Here is a 17,500-nt window from a genome sequence, read left to right as displayed (position 1 = left end):
GCAAATTATTACGGTGAAAAAAAAAACAATAATAAACACAAGATACACTGTGCGGTGTTTCGCTTTCTATATATTACACACGTCAGCCAGCCTAAACAGGCAATTATAGTTATCGATTTATGCCATAAGCGGCCCTTAGCATAGAACTCCCTTCTCTCATATATATATTAGCATAATATACATACCTGGCCGGTTCCGGGTTGCGAGCCAGCGTTGACAATGCCGGCTGCTTGTTTCGACGACAAATAGTTTATGAAGCCGCTACGCAAATTATGCGACTGCTGCATCACATCGATATGATCGCGTCCACAGGGCAGTGCTAGCAAAATGCAGTGTTCCTCTGGATGTTGCATCTTCCGCGCTACGCCGTCGAGCTGGGCAGGCTCGAGTCGCATACGCTGTGCGATGCGTACTGGCGCAGGTCCACCGTCGGGTCCGAGCGCCGGCAGAGAGCTGAGTGCTATTCGCGAGTTGCCTGATACAAAGTGCATCTGCACAGCAGCCTGATCGTTCTTGAGGGCCAGGAGGCCCTGCCACATGACGGGATACCTAGAAAGCATTTGCACTTCACCAGTCGGTGGTGGTACAACACTTCCGTGTGGCGGCGTCTGCGGCGTGGGTGGTTGACTTCGAGCTACCGCGGGCTGTTGGGCGAGCGCATGCGCCGGTGGCGGTCCGTGGAGCGTCGAGGTTTCAAGAGCACGTCCTCCAAAGCGGCCAGTCTTCTTAAGCAGCGCTTCCTGTTGCTCACGCTGTTGCTGCTGCTGCTGCTGTTGGGCCTGAGCTTGCGCCTGGGCAGCCAACTCCTTCTTGAGGGCGAGCGCCCCACCACTGGCGGAATGCTGCATGAAGCCAGGACTCGGCGAGCCAACAGCCATCGGATACTGGTGGTTCTGATGAGCCGCTGGCGGTTGTTTGAGCTCGCTCTCCGTCGCCTTAACGTGGGTCGGAGCTCGTCCATAGGGACTGGCCTGCGCGTCGCTCGAACATGCGCTGGGTATAGGAAGCTGCTGGCCGAGTTGGTGGATTGCGGCAGCGCGGTAACCACCACCGGGCGTTACGCCTAAACGACTGAGCATTTCCGCTGAGGATGTTGGCGGCGGTGGACCACTGGAGGGCTTGCCAGACTGTTGCTGCTCTTGCTGTTGGTGGGCCTGGGCGCCTTTTACCTTGGGTTTACTCAGTGCTTCATGTTCTTTTTCCTTCTCTTTAGGATCGGGCGGAGGCCGGAAGCCTGCCATGGCTGGATAGGGGAATCGAGACCCTAAGCCCAGTGCACGCAGGTCAGCCGCATACGCGGGGTGGTTGGCGGCTGCGGCATACATAAATTGTTGATGCACCAACAAGTCGTTAGGTGACAGACCAAGTGGGTTGGGTACCAGCATGTTCTGCGGGGCGCTACCCGCTTGGCCCCGCATGGCATTCAAGAGCTCCTGTGGAGGTGTCGGCGTATGCGGGGGAGTCGGGTTACCTGTTACACTTTGATTTCCTTGACGAGCAGCCTGGGCGGCAAGCTGCGCCGCCACAGCCAAATAATCCTTAGGTATAAACTGGGAATTTTGCAGAAGTTCCGCTATGACACCGCTGCCGGCACCTGCAGGCCCGACACCTACGCCAGATGTTCCGGGCTGTATAGGTGATGCGATTATAAGTAGAACAAGGAAATGACAACAAAAAAGAGAACAGTTTTTTTGACTGGGTTAGACAATTGTGTGTATCGTAATGGAAACGTGAAGGGTATTACTTCAGCGTGAAAATGATACGCTTACTAACTATGTGTAACTAATGCACGAGATATACGAGAAATGAAGTATTCCATTTTGCTCCTAAGATTGTTCAGTGCTGACGTGCGTACCACTTGGTCGAAAGCAAATCCAGTGGGCATGGCGGTCTTCGTTCCTGTAGACATCGCTTTCTTAGCTGTGGATTGGGCCTGCTGTTGTTGCTGGGGTGTTCTGGTCGCCGGTGGAGTGGAAGCTTGTACAGAGTTTGTACTAGCCTGTGACACTACAACATTGACTTGACCACTTTGAGTGGGCGCTGGGGGCGTACGGGTATTCGCACTTCTTCCGGCAACTCCGTACGGAGATGGATGTCCTACAATTTGCTTTTGGATACTCTCGGGTGGAATCTGTGTATGATGAAGAACATGGCACAACGGCCGCGTCAGACATCACAGAATAAATGTATATTATGGAAGTTTTTTTTAGGTTGATAAGAATCGTTATAATTAAGTAGCTTATTAACTCCTACGTTCTTCACAATTACATTACAAGATACCTAAATAACGTAGTATATTAACGACTCAAGCAGTTAAACACGTACTTCGAGCCTGGGTGGCACTTGGTTCTGTTGTTGTTGCTGTTGCTGAACTGCACTCTGTGTCAGCAAAGCCTTGTTGTCTGTCGAGCGAACAACGCAAGCTGACGACACCGGCAGCCGGGGACTGAGCTGTTGCGTAGGCAGAGTGGCCATGCTAGCGTGATGTGGCAAACCTGGAGGAGTCCCAGATCCGCCAGATGGAACAGGATAAGATGAAAACCCTTGTGCGGGTACATTTACGCCGGTGTTAGGCCCGCAGGCAGGCCACTGTGTTCCAGGAGCAGGCTGGTTTTGTTGGACTGGCTGTGGCTGTGTTTGCTGTTGTTGCTGTTGCTGCTGCTGTTGTTGTTGTTGGTGTGATTGAGCTTGGTTCTGAACAGCCGTTGTTTGGTTCTGTACAGATGCTGCTGTGAGGCCTTTCGGTAGGTTTGGAAGGTTCAATAGTTCCTGTGTGTTGGTGGGTTGAGCAGTTGGTGGGTTTTCCGCTGTCACAGGTACCGGATGTGGCTCTGTTGTCTTCTTTAGCTCGACCGACGGTGTATCCTCTACGACCGTTGGGGTTGTTGCCGGCATCGGGGGACTGGCTGTGGGCGGTGTAGCTGTAGGTGGTAGAACCCTGTCAGGTGAGGCACGCGCGTGAGAAAGTACAGGCGGCCTGGACGGTGGTGTGACTGAGGCAGGTGGAGTTTCATTTGCCGTTGTTTCCTTTGGAACGCTGTCCAGGGGGGACACTTTGACGCCCGCCAGATCAGCAATGGCAGGTTGCTCCTGTTTCGGTTCTAATTTTACGTCGTTGGCGGCGGCAACAGCCTCTTCCTCGGCTACAGTCGACTGTGCACGCTCTCGTGCAGCTGGTTCCTCCTCGATCTTGACCTCTTTTGTTGGAAGTTCGATCTTTGTCGGTTCCTCTTGCTTACGGCGGGCCCCTGAATAACAATCAAATAACACAATAAACAATAATCTTGGCGAAATTGAATATCCAGTTTTATCAATCAAGAAAGGATATCTTCGGTAGTTCAGAAGTGATTGAGGATAAGTTCTTGCAAACAACAAATTTTAAAAATGCAGATCTATATGAATAGTAACCATAGGGTGATCTATAAATATATTCAGTTGAGTCTTAGACGCTTACGTACCTCTTCTGTTGCTCTTTGGGGTTTGCGTCGGTTGCGGGGCGGGTTCCGGAACCTCGACCTCGTTATTCTCTTTTTCCTTGGAGCTCTCCTGGACACTGGCAGTCTGTGCCATGGTGTTGTCTTCTGGCTCCTTGCGCGTGACGCCCCGTCGAGGCCGGCCTGATCTGGTCGTCGGTAGCGACTCGATCTCCACCGCAGGCATGCCTCCGATAACTTCGTCAATTGTGTCATCGACCGTGTTCTTTCCTGCGAGTCGAGCAGATTTTCGGGTTTTTCCGCTGCTTTGGCTGGTTTCTTCATGCACGACGGGTGCGGATGGCTTCGGTGCTGACGGCTTGACTTCGTCAATTGGCTCCGAACTCTTGACCACTTCAGCACGGTCGTGACCGTCCTTATGCAGTCGAATAGTAAGTGAAATCTTGCCGTGTTGCGATGGTTCGGCGACGTACTCTTTCTCGTCACTTGAGCGACGCTCCTTGATCTCCTTCTCGTCAGTAGATGACACCGCTGGGGTGGCCTCCTTGCCGCCAAGCGTTTTGTCTAATTTGTCTTGTTTCTCACGAATGCCATCGATAATTTTATTATTATCGGCGACTTTCTCGCCGACAACAGATGTGTTTACCGCAGTAGGCGCAGCTTGCTGTTGCTCATGATTCGCTGGCAACGCTGAGAACGGATCCTCATCATCATCAGAGTCCTTAAACTCATAAACGTCGAATGAGCTCGTTGCCGGCCTTTTCAGGCCAGCGTCTCGATTAAAGCACGGCTTCTCCGTTTTGTTTGTGCTGGTTGTCTCGCTGCTCGTGACACCGCTTCGGAACTCCTCTGCTGATGCGGATGTTGCCATGGTGGTGACGGCAGCTACTGCTGCTACAGATGCGGATGTTGTAGTTGTTATTGTTGTTGCTGTAGACAATAATGGTGCTGTGACCACCGAGGCTACCTGATCGTTATCCTGGGACTGCTTGTTCTTTTTGCCACGGCCAGCGCGGGTGGGGCGGCCCTTGTTCTGCTGTTGAGGCCGCTCATCTTCGGTAACAGACGCTGGTGTCGCAGCTGTTGCTGCTACTGCCGTCGCCGCAGATGTCGATACGGACGCTGTGGTCGTAAGTCTGTCCAGTGCGGTCCTATCGGCTGCTGTTCCTGCAGAGCTGGAGTCGGCGGCCTGGTCCTGTTGCTTCTGAGACTGCAGTTGAGACGTCACCGCCATCTCAGGAGTGTCTGCGGCCTTCGCATCGTTCGCGACCGCCTCCTGTTGCTGCTGCTGGGCAGCTGTTGCTGCACTGTCCTCTGATCGTAAACCGCGGCGGAGTTTCTCCACGGAAGTGGCTCGACCTCCTCGGCGTTTGGGTTCAACCGTCGTGTTAGCGGCTACTTCGTGGGTCTGATTCTGGCTCTGACGAGCTCCGCTGCGGCCTCGACCGCCACGGCCACCTCGTTTGCCACGCTTGCCCCGCAGCTGTGGAGCGGGCCGGCGCTCACGTTCTTCGCGATCGTCTCCGCGTTCATCTCGATCCTCCTCCTCAGGCTGCTCCTCGACCTCGGTATGCTCATACTCCGAGGGCATATCATCGGGGGGAGCCTCGGCAGGAGTGCCCTCTGGCGTGTCTGGAGCTTCGATATCGTCTTTGTCGTCCTTGGCGTGCACTACGGGCGATGACAGGTTCTCGATAATCTCCAGAATGGGCGTCGAGTGCGACTCGTGGAAGTCATCATCCTTGCTTGAGCTGTCGTTTGTATCATCTTTATCTTTGTTTGCCCGCTCCTCGGCCGCGTCAAGCTCCTTCGGCTGTTCCTTGTTTACCGCGTTGTCACTACTGCTGTTGTTATTTTCTGGAGTCTGTTGTGCGGAAGAAACCTCTTTGTCGTCCGGCTCGTGTAATGGGCTCTCCATAATTTCGAGTTTGCTCGAATCTGACTTAGCGGGCGACGGAGTCTTAATCTTTGTCGGCGACGACGATAGTGAATCACCAGCGGCCAACCGATCGTCGGCGGAGCCAGCCAATAGCGACTGAATTGGAGATTTGCAGGATACGGCAGCGATGGGATATTGGGATAATTGGACCTGGTATAAATTGTTCTGATGAGACAGAGTGGGCGGTTCGGGTGTGCGGGCCTTTGTCTCGGCCTGCAGGGCATCGAAGAGATCCTCTGCCTGACTGTGAATCGCAGGGTTGGCCACAGTCGGCGAAACCGGAGGCGGAACTAACAGTTTTGATGAAGATTGATTGATGAGACTGCAGCTGCTGCTGCTGAGGTCTATCTCCTTGTCTTTAAGTGGTTTATCCGGAAGAGCAGTGCGACCTAGACTGGAAATCTTATCTATGTCGGAGTGGCTGTGCAGCGGCGGGCTCGAGTGTAGGTCGATACACGGGGTTAATGGCCGGTCTTGTGAGTGGTTCTCAATCAGCGCGTCGCGTGGCGATTTCGAGCACTGTGAAATGCTTGTTGTTGAGGATGTTTGCTGTTCCCGAGCATGTTCTCGTTGATGTTGATGCGAGTGTACAGGTGCCTGTTGACCGTGAGGCTCTTGCAGTGAAGCGAGAGCTTCATGGAATGCCAGCACGGGCTTGTCCTGACCACCCAACGAACTAGAGGCTCTTATTGGGGTCGGGGTTGCCGGGCTGGCTTCCTGGTTTACGACATTGTCCTGTTCCGTGGTATCAATCTGCAACGAGCCCGAACTCTCCTCATCCTGAACAACAAAATGCGCATCAGAGCCGACACGCGGGGACTGCTCGAGTGTGACGGGCTCATCAGCGGACGGGGACTGATCATGGTCCTGATCCTGCTGGGCCTGATCCACTAGATACTCGGGATCTTCCTCTACCGGCGGATGATCTTTGACGATTGCAATGTCATTCTCATCGCCCATCTCCTGCAACAAAGCAGACACTGCCAGGTCGTCCTCCATTTTGCGCTCTGAGTCCAACTCATAGGATCCGGGTACCCCGTCCTTGTCATGTCCTATACCCAGCGGCGAGTCGTCCTTCTCTTTATCATAGCCTTCTTGCCATGCATCATCGCGACTGGAGAACATCTCCTCCTCAAGTCGCTTTGTCTCTTTAGCGGCTTCTTCTTCGAAGTGACGCTCTTCGATTGATTTGTCATCCTTCTTGCTAAGATCAGCCTCAAACGTGTTGCTCGTCTCAGCCGAACCAGGAGCCAGTAGTTCCTCCTCGAGACGGCGTGCTTCTTCCACGGTATCTTCATCTGCACGTACATCCTCCGATGTTGACAATTTGCTATCATCTGCCTCGAACACTGCTTTACTGCTGCTGCTGCTGGTACCCGAGACGGAGACAACTGCCGTTGCGGCAGATAGCCGCGGTTGCTGCTGTGGATCACGTTCTTTGAGTGCGGCCGCTGCAGCTGCTATGCTTGGCTGGTTGTCTCGACAATCGGAACCAGCTGCCGAGTGTGACTGCTGTTGCTGGTAGGTGCTACTACTGGCCGAAAACGATGAAGTAGAGAGCTGCTTATCGCGATGCTTGTCCTTATCCTTTTTGTCCTTGCGATGATGATGGTGATGATGGTGATGGTGGTGATGCCGACTCTCTTTGTCCTTGCGTTTCTTCTCTTTGTCTCGATCGGTGCGGTCTTTTTCGCCGGGCCGGGTAATAGCTATTGAATCGGATCTATTAGTACTAAGAGTAGTATTAGCCGAAGAGTTATCTTTATCGACTTTGTTCATCATGTCTTGCTTATTATGGTCGATGTTAAACTGGCTATTGTTGGACGCATCGAAAGGCACCACTTCCACCACATCGGACACCAAGTGCTTTCTCGAATCGTTCGCAGGAGCTGTAGGCAGTTCGGAATCACTGCGTTCGTCCACTTTGGGGGACAGCTCGCATTGTTGGCGATCCATACGATCCGAATCGCCATAGCTACTTACGGGTCCGCTGAGAGCGTTTACGATACTGTCCAACTCTGAATCACTTTCGATTCGATCGTGAGGCGGAGACCCCTTCTGTGCCAAATTGTTAATGATCGGCTCACTATGTAATTCGCTGTCGGATATTTCGCTCTGATATTCATTGCCGGCTGGTGCTGGAGCGCGCGGATTGATATAATCATCTTCGGACGCTTGTTCGGCTTCAGATCGCTCATTGTCGGAGTCCTCTGTGCTCTTGTTCCTCTCCGCTGACTTGACAATGGGCTCCGACATCTTGATCTCTTTGGCTTCCTTTTCTTTCGGATCTTGCTGCTTGTTATGTTGCGTTCGCTGTACAACAGGGGCCGCCTTGGACGCCTTCATGGACTCCGCCAGGAGGTCCTTAAGGGCCCAACTCGTCTTCGCTGGCTGCGCCGATTCCTGGCTACCCTGAGCCTGACTCGATGCAGCTGTGTTCCCTCCAACGGTGACAGACACGTTTTGGCTCGTCGCGATCTTGGTTGACTCGTCATCCTTGTTGATCTCTTTGCCCTCTCTACGGCTATCAGTTTTCTTGTCTTTACATTGTTTATTCTAAAGGGCACGGCAGAAAATGTAAATATTATAGGAGAATACGACCAACGCATGGAACAATGACGGTATTAACATTGCTTTTCGAAAATCATTATACAAGCATAATAATTAATTAATATGTAGCCTTGATTTAATATGCAGATACCGAATTTGTGTGTTTGAAACAATTAAAAACGTTAGGGAGAGGAACGAATATGACAGATATAATGGCCACAAATGCAAGCGTTTTGAATTTATCTAAGTTCAGAATCAACTTAACATTGGCCACAAGATCATTTCTTACCTTCTTAAGTTTCTTCTTCTTGTTGACCCTGCTCTGTTCTTCCTTGTACTCTCCACTGTGTTCTTTATATTCTCGATTATCCTTTTCCTTTTTAGCTGACGCATCTTTCTCCTTACGATCTTTTCCATCCTTGAGACGTTCCACACTGGGCTCGTCTTTGCTGCTGCTGCTGTTATCTTTGCTGTTGAATAGGGATAGATCTTTTTCCTTTTTAGTTTTGTTTAAATGCTGCTGTTGCTCCTTCTTTTTCGACTCGTCATCAGATGACTCGGAGTCGGACAAGATCGACTTTTCGAGCTTTCTCCTAACCTTGACTTTATTCTGCAAGGAATCTTTCTTTGCAGACGAATCGTTCGACACCTCGGAGCTTTCGAATACGTTTTTCGTCGCCACGCTGGCTGTCGTCGTCCTCTTCCGCTTTTGCGTCGTGAGCTTGTCCGAATCGTCGGCTGAGTCCGACGAATAAAGATCGGACAGATCCATCTTCTTTTGTTGCTCGGCTTTACTTTTCGGGAAGATCGTCGACAGTTTCGTGGATTCGTCACTACTGTCCTCGGACTCCGATGCGACGGCAGCTTTCGGTGCGGACGAAGCCTGCCGGGTCCGATTCTTTGACAAGGTCGGTGGCGCCTTAACAGCGGTGGCGGCTGTGCTCGACAGTGTGGTCGTACTACTGCTGCTCGTAGTCGTGGTGACCGTTGTAGACTTCGACATAGCAGGCGTCTCACCATCGGAGGAGCTCTCAATGACCGTCTTCCGTTTTTTCGAATGCGGGTGACTCACTGAATTCTTTCGATTTTTTGTTCGTTGTTGTTGCTGCTGCTGCTGCTGCTGCTGCTGCTGCTGCTGCTGTGGTTGTTGTGGCTGTTGATGCTGCGATTGATGTTGGTGCTGCTGTGGCTGATGTGTCGACGGCTGATGTACGTGTGGATGCGACTGCCGTGACGTCGTCTCCGTCTCCGAGTTCGATGCGTCGGAGGGCAGGAAGTCATCACTGGCGTCTGAGTCCAGCGTCTTCTTGCGCGCACGAGACTGTTTCAGCTTGCCGAACTTGTCACCCTTGCTAACGTCGTGCACAGGCTGTTGTTGTTGCTGATTTTTGCATGAACGTTGCTTGACTTTATCGTACATGGAGAGGAACATGGGTACCCCATCGACGAAACCGAGCTCTTCCATTGGTATGCCTGCGGCTGCTGCTGCGTCCGCGACTTCCTTAGCAATCGCTTGACGTTGCATCGCCTTCTTTTCCCAACTGCTGGTTCCTTCGCGATCTTGTTTGCTACCACTGCTGCTGCCGGTTTTGTCGCATTTGTCGCTACTGCGCTCTTTATTATCGGTCTTGTCCTTCTCTTTGTCCATCTTATCCGATTTATCGATGCCAGTCGATCGGATCTTGTCCTTGTTGCTCGAAAGCAGCTTTTCCTTGGTCTCTTTCGAATCCCTGTCCACATCAGCCTTTCGATCTTTGTCCTTACCACTACCCGTGGTCATACTGTCCTTGTCCCGTCTACTTTCCCTGTCCTTGTCCTTACTATTGCTATCTTGCCGTGAGTGTTCCTTGTCCTGACGCCGACTTCGTTCTTTGTCCTTATGCTTCTCACGGTCACTCTTCTCCTTCTGATCCTTGTCCTTTTTCTCAACGCGGTCGTCGCGTCCTTTATCCTTAAAAGATGATGATGACGACGAGGAGTATTTGTTACTGCTTGACGACGAGTCCTTCATTTTGGATTCCTTGTCCTTCTTGTTGACATTTACGCCGTCCATGTTTTTGTCGACTTTGTCCTTTGTGTTGCTGCTACTGCTTGAATGGTGATCCTTTTTTCCAACGCTGTCTTTCTTTTGTGAACTGCTACTGCTACCTTCGTCTTTCAGGATTGATGATGACAATGCGGTTGATGATGATGACGATGAATGCTTCGACGACGAATGCTCCCGATCGGGTTTCTCCTTGCCTGTTTTGTCCTTGTCTTTTATCTTCTCCTTGTCACGTGAGTCCTTATCTTTCTCCTGGCGGTCCTTGCGCAGGTCGTCTTTGCGGCACGAAGAAGTTTTGTATTCGCTCTCAGTCGAGCTCGACTTTCCCGATGAGCTCGTACTGAGCTTCGCTCGTTTTGGTTCAGGCTCGCTCGACTTTTCGCGGGCACCGCCGCCGCATTCAGATGACCTCGTGGACTTTGCCGATTCCGATTCATTGCTGTCTAACGAAGAAACGCGTCGCTTTACAACTTGCTGCACAGTGTTGCCCGATGTGGCGTTAGCGCTCATCTCCGCATCAGACGGCTGCGGTTCCTTGTTCTTCAAGCTAGTGGCTTTCGGGCTTTTAGCTTTGCCGAAGTCCTTCGTAAGGTCCCTGTCCCTGTTAAACTTTGAAATGGACTTATTGTCCTCCTTACTATTGTTGTCCTTTTCTTTCTTGATGCTGGCCTTATCCTCTTTATCCTTGCGAGAGATGCTCAAGGGCGGGCTCGTACCGCCCTGCGACGGCCGGTGCTCCTTCTTTACGTTCTGCTGCAGCCTCTCGACAACGGCTAAGGGTTGCTGTTGCTGAGAAGGCTGGGAGAGACTCGCACCCTTTGGTGACATCATACCCGATGTTGGGGCGCCGCCGCACGGACTATTGGTTTGCGGCGGTGGAGATGCCGACAACTCTTTCTTGATGTTTGACACCGCCTCAACCTTAACACCAGGCGGTGGACCCGGTGAGCTAACCGGAGGAGTGACCTGCGCTGTTGGCGTTGCTTGATTACGTTCCGAGCCACTTCCGAATGGAAATAGTGGCTGGCTCTGTGCACCCATGGGTGGCAAATTTGGCATTGAAAACTCCTTGGCAGCAGCCTTCGTGCGAAATGGCAAAACAGGTTTCTGCGACTGCTGTGGAGTGGAGGACGTTAAGCCAGGTGTTGTTATAGGATTCATGACCGCGTTGGCCGGCGGCAGTTGAGGTTCGGCTTTAAGCACAACCGATGCGCTGGTCGGTGTAATTGGCGCAACTGGTGACTGTACAACGTTTAGGGCAACCGGCGTCACGGCAGGCTGTTCCCGACTATCGCTCGGTTCCTTCTTTATGACGGTTGCAAGAAGCGAGTCCTTGGGGTCGGCCAGGCCAGGACCGGCCGCACCTACCGCCAGCGATGGGTCGCCGCCTCCAGCCTTGTTCGGCTCGTACTTCTCGTTGATGTGCTCGAGCCGCTTCGAGTCCTGATCGAGGATTGACTGTTTGGCCAGCAAAGACTTGGTAATTTCGGAAGGTTCGGTCTTGTTGACGATATCAGAAGCGGGTGCTAGCGCTGGGAATCGCGGCCTCTTCTTGATGTTGTATTTCTGGTAATCGATCACAATCGGTGGTGGTGGGGGATTGTCCGTCTGCGTGTTGGAGAGTGAGCGCTGTACCGTATTACTGCCCGCGGACGCATTCACTGCTGTCGCTGAGGTCGCTGAGGACGCAGACGCTGGCGTAGGCCATCTTTCGTCCAGTGCTTTAATACGCTCCTCGATGGACGGCCGACTTGAGAGGCCACCGTGCGAAGCGGAGTGACCATGGCTGGTAGTAAAATGCGCCGAACCATGGCCGCCACCCCCAACGAGAGATGGTGAAGAACATTCCGAATCAGAGAGACTGAAATGTCCGCCGGCAGAAGCGGCTGCTGGCGGTCCTACTGGAATTTGACCGGAAACTTGCCCACCGCCCTGTAGTGTGCTACCTGCTACTACTGGTGTCGCTGGTACAGAACTAGCAGCATTTAATGCTGTTGCTGTTGTTGTCCCTGTTGCTGTACTTGACCCACTGGCGGCGACGGTGGTGGACGTCTGCTGTTGCTGCTTGCTCAAGGCACTCTGGGATGTGTCGTAATGATGACTGTTTAGATGATGGTTCGAAGGTGAAGGAGATCGGGAGAACGAGAAAGCAAATCTAGGCAGCGGTAGAACCATGACGGGCCGCTTGGACGTGGCACCCGACACGGGAGCTAGCTGCAAGCCCCCGCAGAGCGTTGGCTCGGGAATACGGCCACTATCGGTGACAACCCCCGACATAGTATCCTCTTCGTCTGTGCTCCGTTTGTGATGCTGCTGCTTGCCAAGACTTGCTGTCGCTGTGGTGCTGCCACTACTGTTACTTCGCGATAAGGTCTGCTCGATCGACCCGGCCGACGCCCACAGCCTGGCCTGACGAGGATCGCGCCTCGCGATGGAGTCGTTGCAAGAAGTATGTCCCCGCAATCCGTTCTCGACGCCCTCCTTGAGGGGTGCCGAGCCATGCTTCTTGATGATGCTGCTCGGAATTTCTTTGGTTATTTGATGAGGTCGGCTCTGTTTCGAGGACGTGTGACCCGTCGGCGTTCGGGCGACGCTCGACGAGACCGATTGAGTTTGCGAGACGATACTCGAGATGCTAGCGCTGTGATGTAACCGCTTCTTGAGGCGAACGTCATTCACGCTTCCTGACTCGCTGTCACTTGAACTCAAAATATCATGCTTCGTGTTCGTGTTCAGGTACTTATTTCTTCTGTGGTCGCTCGAATCGGCCTCTTCGCAGGGTGCGGCGGCGGCGACGCCTAGTAGGCGTCGCTTGCGTTCCAGCTGGCTAGGCGATGAGGCGTCCGTGAATGCTGGATCACTGCGACGCCGCTGACCATCGACTACCTTATGAGCGTTGTGCTGGTTGCATCCGTCACCCGTCGTTCCCAATCCGCCTGTGCTAACGTCCATCTCGACGGGACTGCTCATCCGTGACGAACCGCCACTCGTCTTACGATGCCGTTTCTTCTTCACAACAGGTGGACTTCGACTGTGATGTCGGACAGGTGACCCACCGCTATGGTGGCTATCCTCATGATCGCTCATCGAGTTCCGATGAATCTTCGAGGCCTTCGAACCTGACGTTCGCCATTCCGGCTCGATCCGATCTTCGTAAAGCACCACCTCATCCAACGAGTCTTCCTTTTCGGAGAATCGGTGGGAATTGCGCCGCTCAAAGTCGTCATGATAACTATCATAGCGTGGTGTCGAGCTAAAACCCGTGCGTGCGGCACGATTCGTCGTCGCTGGGTTGGTAGTCGCGCCAGTCGCCCTCGTGCCGACTGCTCGAAATGTACTGTTGCTTGCTGACCGTGACCGCGGTGGCGCATCGTAACGAGAATAGCGTGACTGCTGTTCAAACTGTTCAGTTCGGAGGTTGTTTCGTTCACGATCGTAGTCAGGCGGAAGCACGGGTGCCACACGTCCGCCGCGGCTGATCCATGGTCTGTCGCCCTGGGCAATCTGACCCGAGCTTTCTATCCGCTCAAAAAAGGTGGACTGGCACTCGCGCGACGCGAAGTCCACTTGAAGTCGCTTGCCGTTTAAAGCCCGACCCCGCATCTCGGAGACGGCGTGTTGTGCACAATCAAGCGAGTCGAAATAGACAAGGGCGTGCCCTCGTTCTCGATCTATCACAGTGTAGGTTACGGGACCGTAGCGAGAGAATTGTCTGGCAAGAAATTTCTCATTCACCGTGTCGGCGATCCCGTCTAGCCAGACGCACATCGTTGGCATTGACTTGCCGAAACCCAGTTTGATGCGGTTGGCACCGAGATTTTCTCCGTCCAGCTTACGCATCGCCTTGACGACCGAGGCGATATCCGAGTACTGGATGAAGGCGTACGACGAGGCTGAGCCTTGCTTTTTTATATCTATCTCAATAATTTCCCCAAATCCTTCAAAATGCTTTCGTAGCTCTGACGTTGTGATGTCCTTTTCCAGGTTGCCGATAAACAAGGTGCGGGTTGCCTTCGGATGATACTCGTCTAGCTCTGCCTCGAGCGGACGGAACTCATTGTCCTCGCCATCCAGACCCTCGTGGGCTTTTACTTCAATCTTGCAGCCGAAGAAGAGCTTGTCCTTTGATACTTCGAGCGCCTTCTCGACATCTTCGGGCTTTTTGAAACAGACTACTGCGTAGCGGTCCGTGCCTTGTCCAATCACCTTTACAACAGTGACTTTGCCGTGCTTTTTGTACTCGTGGAACAGGCCATCTTTAAGGCTCGTGTCCGTTGATCGGACGGGAAGGTTTCGAACGCAGATGCCAAGCGGCCGCTTTTCGTGAAGTCCGTCGCGATCTCGATCCCGATCACAGGGTTCGCGATCCAACCCGCCATCGGCCAACTGGCTAAGTCCGAGCTGTCCGAGTGATGACGCTGACTGGCCAGAACTTCCGGAAGTTCCCGAGATCGCTCGCATTCCAGATGCTTGACTGCCATATGATGTCCTACAAGAGAAGGAATATTCAGAGATTTTATAAGAAACTGAGCGTTTGAAAATCGTACGTTAGACTTTCGTAAGAAGCAAAGAAGAGATAATATAATATCGCCTTTTATTTCTTAGGAGCTCCAATTGTATGCTACCTGATATACGCCAGACTGCACGCGGCCAATAAAGAAATAATACTCTGACAGACATTTGAGAGATGCACAAGGTCCGTTATGGTACGAGCTGGTAATATCGTTGCAATCAGAACGCGTGATGAACTGTTTTACGTAGGCATAACATGCAGGTATAGTTTGACTGTATAAAATTTGTCTGTCCACTAAGGAACGACTCTCTACTAAGGACGATAAACAAATATCGGCGTACATCTAACGATTCAATTCAGATGTGATTCAAAATGAACCCGTACTGTGAACGCGTGAATAACTTACAAATACGGTGAGTCTGTAAACAAATTTTATAAAAACACACGCATTTGCTCAACAGCCCTATCAATTGTGCCATTTCCCTATCGAGAGTCTTAACTATCTTGAATATTCACTTTCGCAAAAACTAATTGCTAAAAAAAGTGACTTTGTTCATTCTCAGATAATTCTCCGTTTTCCAGTAAGGTCTAAATAACCCAAAAACTCTAGCTGACAATCCGCGATAAGCTGGTAGTCAGTCGTAAATCCTTGCCCACACCTATTGCTTTTTTTGAAAAATCTTTAAAACTTAAAATAATTTTGTTATATATATATATATATATATAAAAGCTTGAATTAAAAAAAACGCAAACAGCACTACTTACGTTGGTGATTGTGACTTCTGCGACGGTGATATCGAACGATGGCTACTACCGCTCGAACTTGACCGTCCCTTCGATGACGCGCCCGATGAACTTCTAGAGCTGGACTCAGAACCTGAATGATGTTTGCTTCGGCGAGCTGCGGCCCGACTTCTTCTACTCGGCGCGGAGTTGCCGCCTGTACTGGCGATAGCTTGGTTAGTGGCGTTTGACGCCGGTGAATCTTTATCCTCGTCCATTGCGGCGCTTCTCCGGAAGTGCGTCCGGGCACGAAATGACGTTGTACTCGTCTCATCTTCATGGTACGCACCACTCGCCGTCGAACCCTGCGACACTCTTCGCCCAAAATCGGCCGCCCGTTCAGCACTATACGCACCATACCCACCGTATGCTCGATCGCTGGAGTCATGGGCTGACGTATTGTACCGTGTGCCCGTTGTTCGAACGTTTGACGTCGGAGGTTCGACGCCAGCAACGCCCCCGCGTGACGTCGTACCAGCTGTCGCGAACGGGCTCTGAGATCCACATGTAGGTGCATTCTGGCCGCCTTTACTTCGATTGTGTGTTCCCCCGCCGCTACCATCCGAACCAGATCCAACTGCTGTCCCTCCCGAACCATACGCGGACACGGCGGCCGATGACGGCGGCTCGTAGTAGTCCGTCTTGAGCAACCATTCGTCCACTTTGTTCTCCGCGTTATGGGCCTTTGCCGCCGAGCGGATGTCGATAAACGATACTGTACAAGCCGCGGCTCCATTTTCATCGCGGGACAAAATTTTTACATTCTGCACCTTGCCGTACCTGGATAAACAAACGTGACACAAAAAGATTAGCTAGGGAGTAAACGGAATTGAGGCCATGATCTCTCTCTATTGACTGATGTCTATCATTCGTAGCAGACTTTAAAAGAGAGACCGAATTGCGAGAGAGAGTGCTAGGGACACCACATCTCTCGACAAATTTATAATTCTATGTCCAGAAATATTGTTTGCGACAGGCAAATCGTCAGTATAGGACTGCCGCGACGTAGATTATCATCATCAATCAGCCCATGATATTTTCTGGTCGGGTTTTTCGCAGACAATTTCTTCAAATTGAGTTTCGTGTGATCGTAACCGAAATCCGACTACTTGACGAAACTTTATGTTAATACGTTTTTCTGCCTCGTACGAACAACGTATCACAAATCCTTAGCTTTAATGCATGTCATGATTGCTAAACAATTTTTATGACTCGGCGACCCCCTACACCGTAGGGGAATAGAACCCCTTACCTAAACTGTTGAAATATTCTATTATTAACTGTCGTCGAAGATAAATTAGATCTCCCAATTCTGAGTGAAATACATGACTAGGCTTTATTGCAAGCGGTGTTGATAACCGTCAATCTTGGGCTGAAAAAAAAACGAACTTCTGTCTATGATACGGATTTATCTGCGAACAAATTGAATCGCTGGTGCATGTAAGTGACTTGGACTGCCTCATTTTCTGTATCTGCAAAGCTGTTAGCAGCAGGCGGTGTTACAGAGCAAATGAAGGGGTACGGTTGGCGTATACGTGTGGCCTGTTAATTATTCACTGCGAACAGTTCAAAATAGTCTAGAAAATCAGCTTTAGTATATAAAGCTTGGCTTGATGTTGTTGCCGGCCGGCGTTAACACGCTGGCTGCACTATTGTCATCTATAGTGCCTAGTATATTGTTTCATAGATGGGCTCACATTGAACATTGTAACAATACGACGATTCTATTATTTGTCAGCTGATTTTTGCAGTACCTTATTTGACTAGTCGCGCAATCTGCCTCGTAAAACAATAACTAACAACAATAATTCTTCATCGTCGAAACGGACACGGGCCTATTCTCAGTAAACCAACACACCGAAATTAGCATAGACATACACGTCACGTATTTTTACGAGGGCACGCTGAATCTAGCTCTGTGCATACCCATCTACACGCTGTATGTATGTGTAAACGACTACATCGTGCCTTCATCGTGGTTCTAGAAAATTAACGTGAGCACGGAATTGCGAAACGACAGTGCCTCAGCTGTGGCGCACGACCTTATGACGGATACGAAACGGTAGGCGAGTAAATCGTGGCTCATAACATCAAATCGTGTATGATAACGAACACTCTATTCGGTAACAGTTAAAATTCTGTTGACGAACCAGCCACTATTATTACCTATGACCACACATCGGTTTGTGTACCCCAGTAACTCTTATTGTATTGCAAGCCACCGGAAGGCACTATTT

At 51.4% G+C, this 17,500-nt stretch overlaps 1 protein-coding gene across 2 annotated transcripts in view; it reads right to left on the bottom strand.

Annotated features, from left to right (window-relative positions):
* The window catches only part of LOC111253461 (uncharacterized), a 132,311-nt gene that overhangs the window by 7,384 nt on the left and 107,427 nt on the right, over nt 1–17,500 (bottom strand). For both annotated transcript variants that reach the window (XM_022812849.2, XM_086992502.1), the window contains exons 2-7: nt 15,246–16,043; nt 8,213–14,456; nt 3,459–7,929; nt 2,326–3,248; nt 1,856–2,131; nt 186–1,628 (exon numbers count right to left, since the gene is read on the bottom strand). In XM_022812849.2, the coding sequence (XP_022668584.1) occupies nt 186–1,628; nt 1,856–2,131; nt 2,326–3,248; nt 3,459–7,929; nt 8,213–14,456; nt 15,246–16,043 (14,155 nt within the window). The remainder of the gene's footprint in view (nt 1–185; nt 1,629–1,855; nt 2,132–2,325; nt 3,249–3,458; nt 7,930–8,212; nt 14,457–15,245; nt 16,044–17,500) is intronic.

This window comes from Varroa destructor, unplaced genomic scaffold (assembly GCF_002443255.2).
Source record: "Varroa destructor unplaced genomic scaffold, Vdes_3.0 BEIS01000006.1, whole genome shotgun sequence".
Lineage (NCBI taxonomy): Eukaryota > Metazoa > Arthropoda > Arachnida > Mesostigmata > Varroidae > Varroa > Varroa destructor.
Note: the sequence above shows the minus strand (reverse complement) of the source record. Positions and strands in the feature narration are given on the sequence as shown.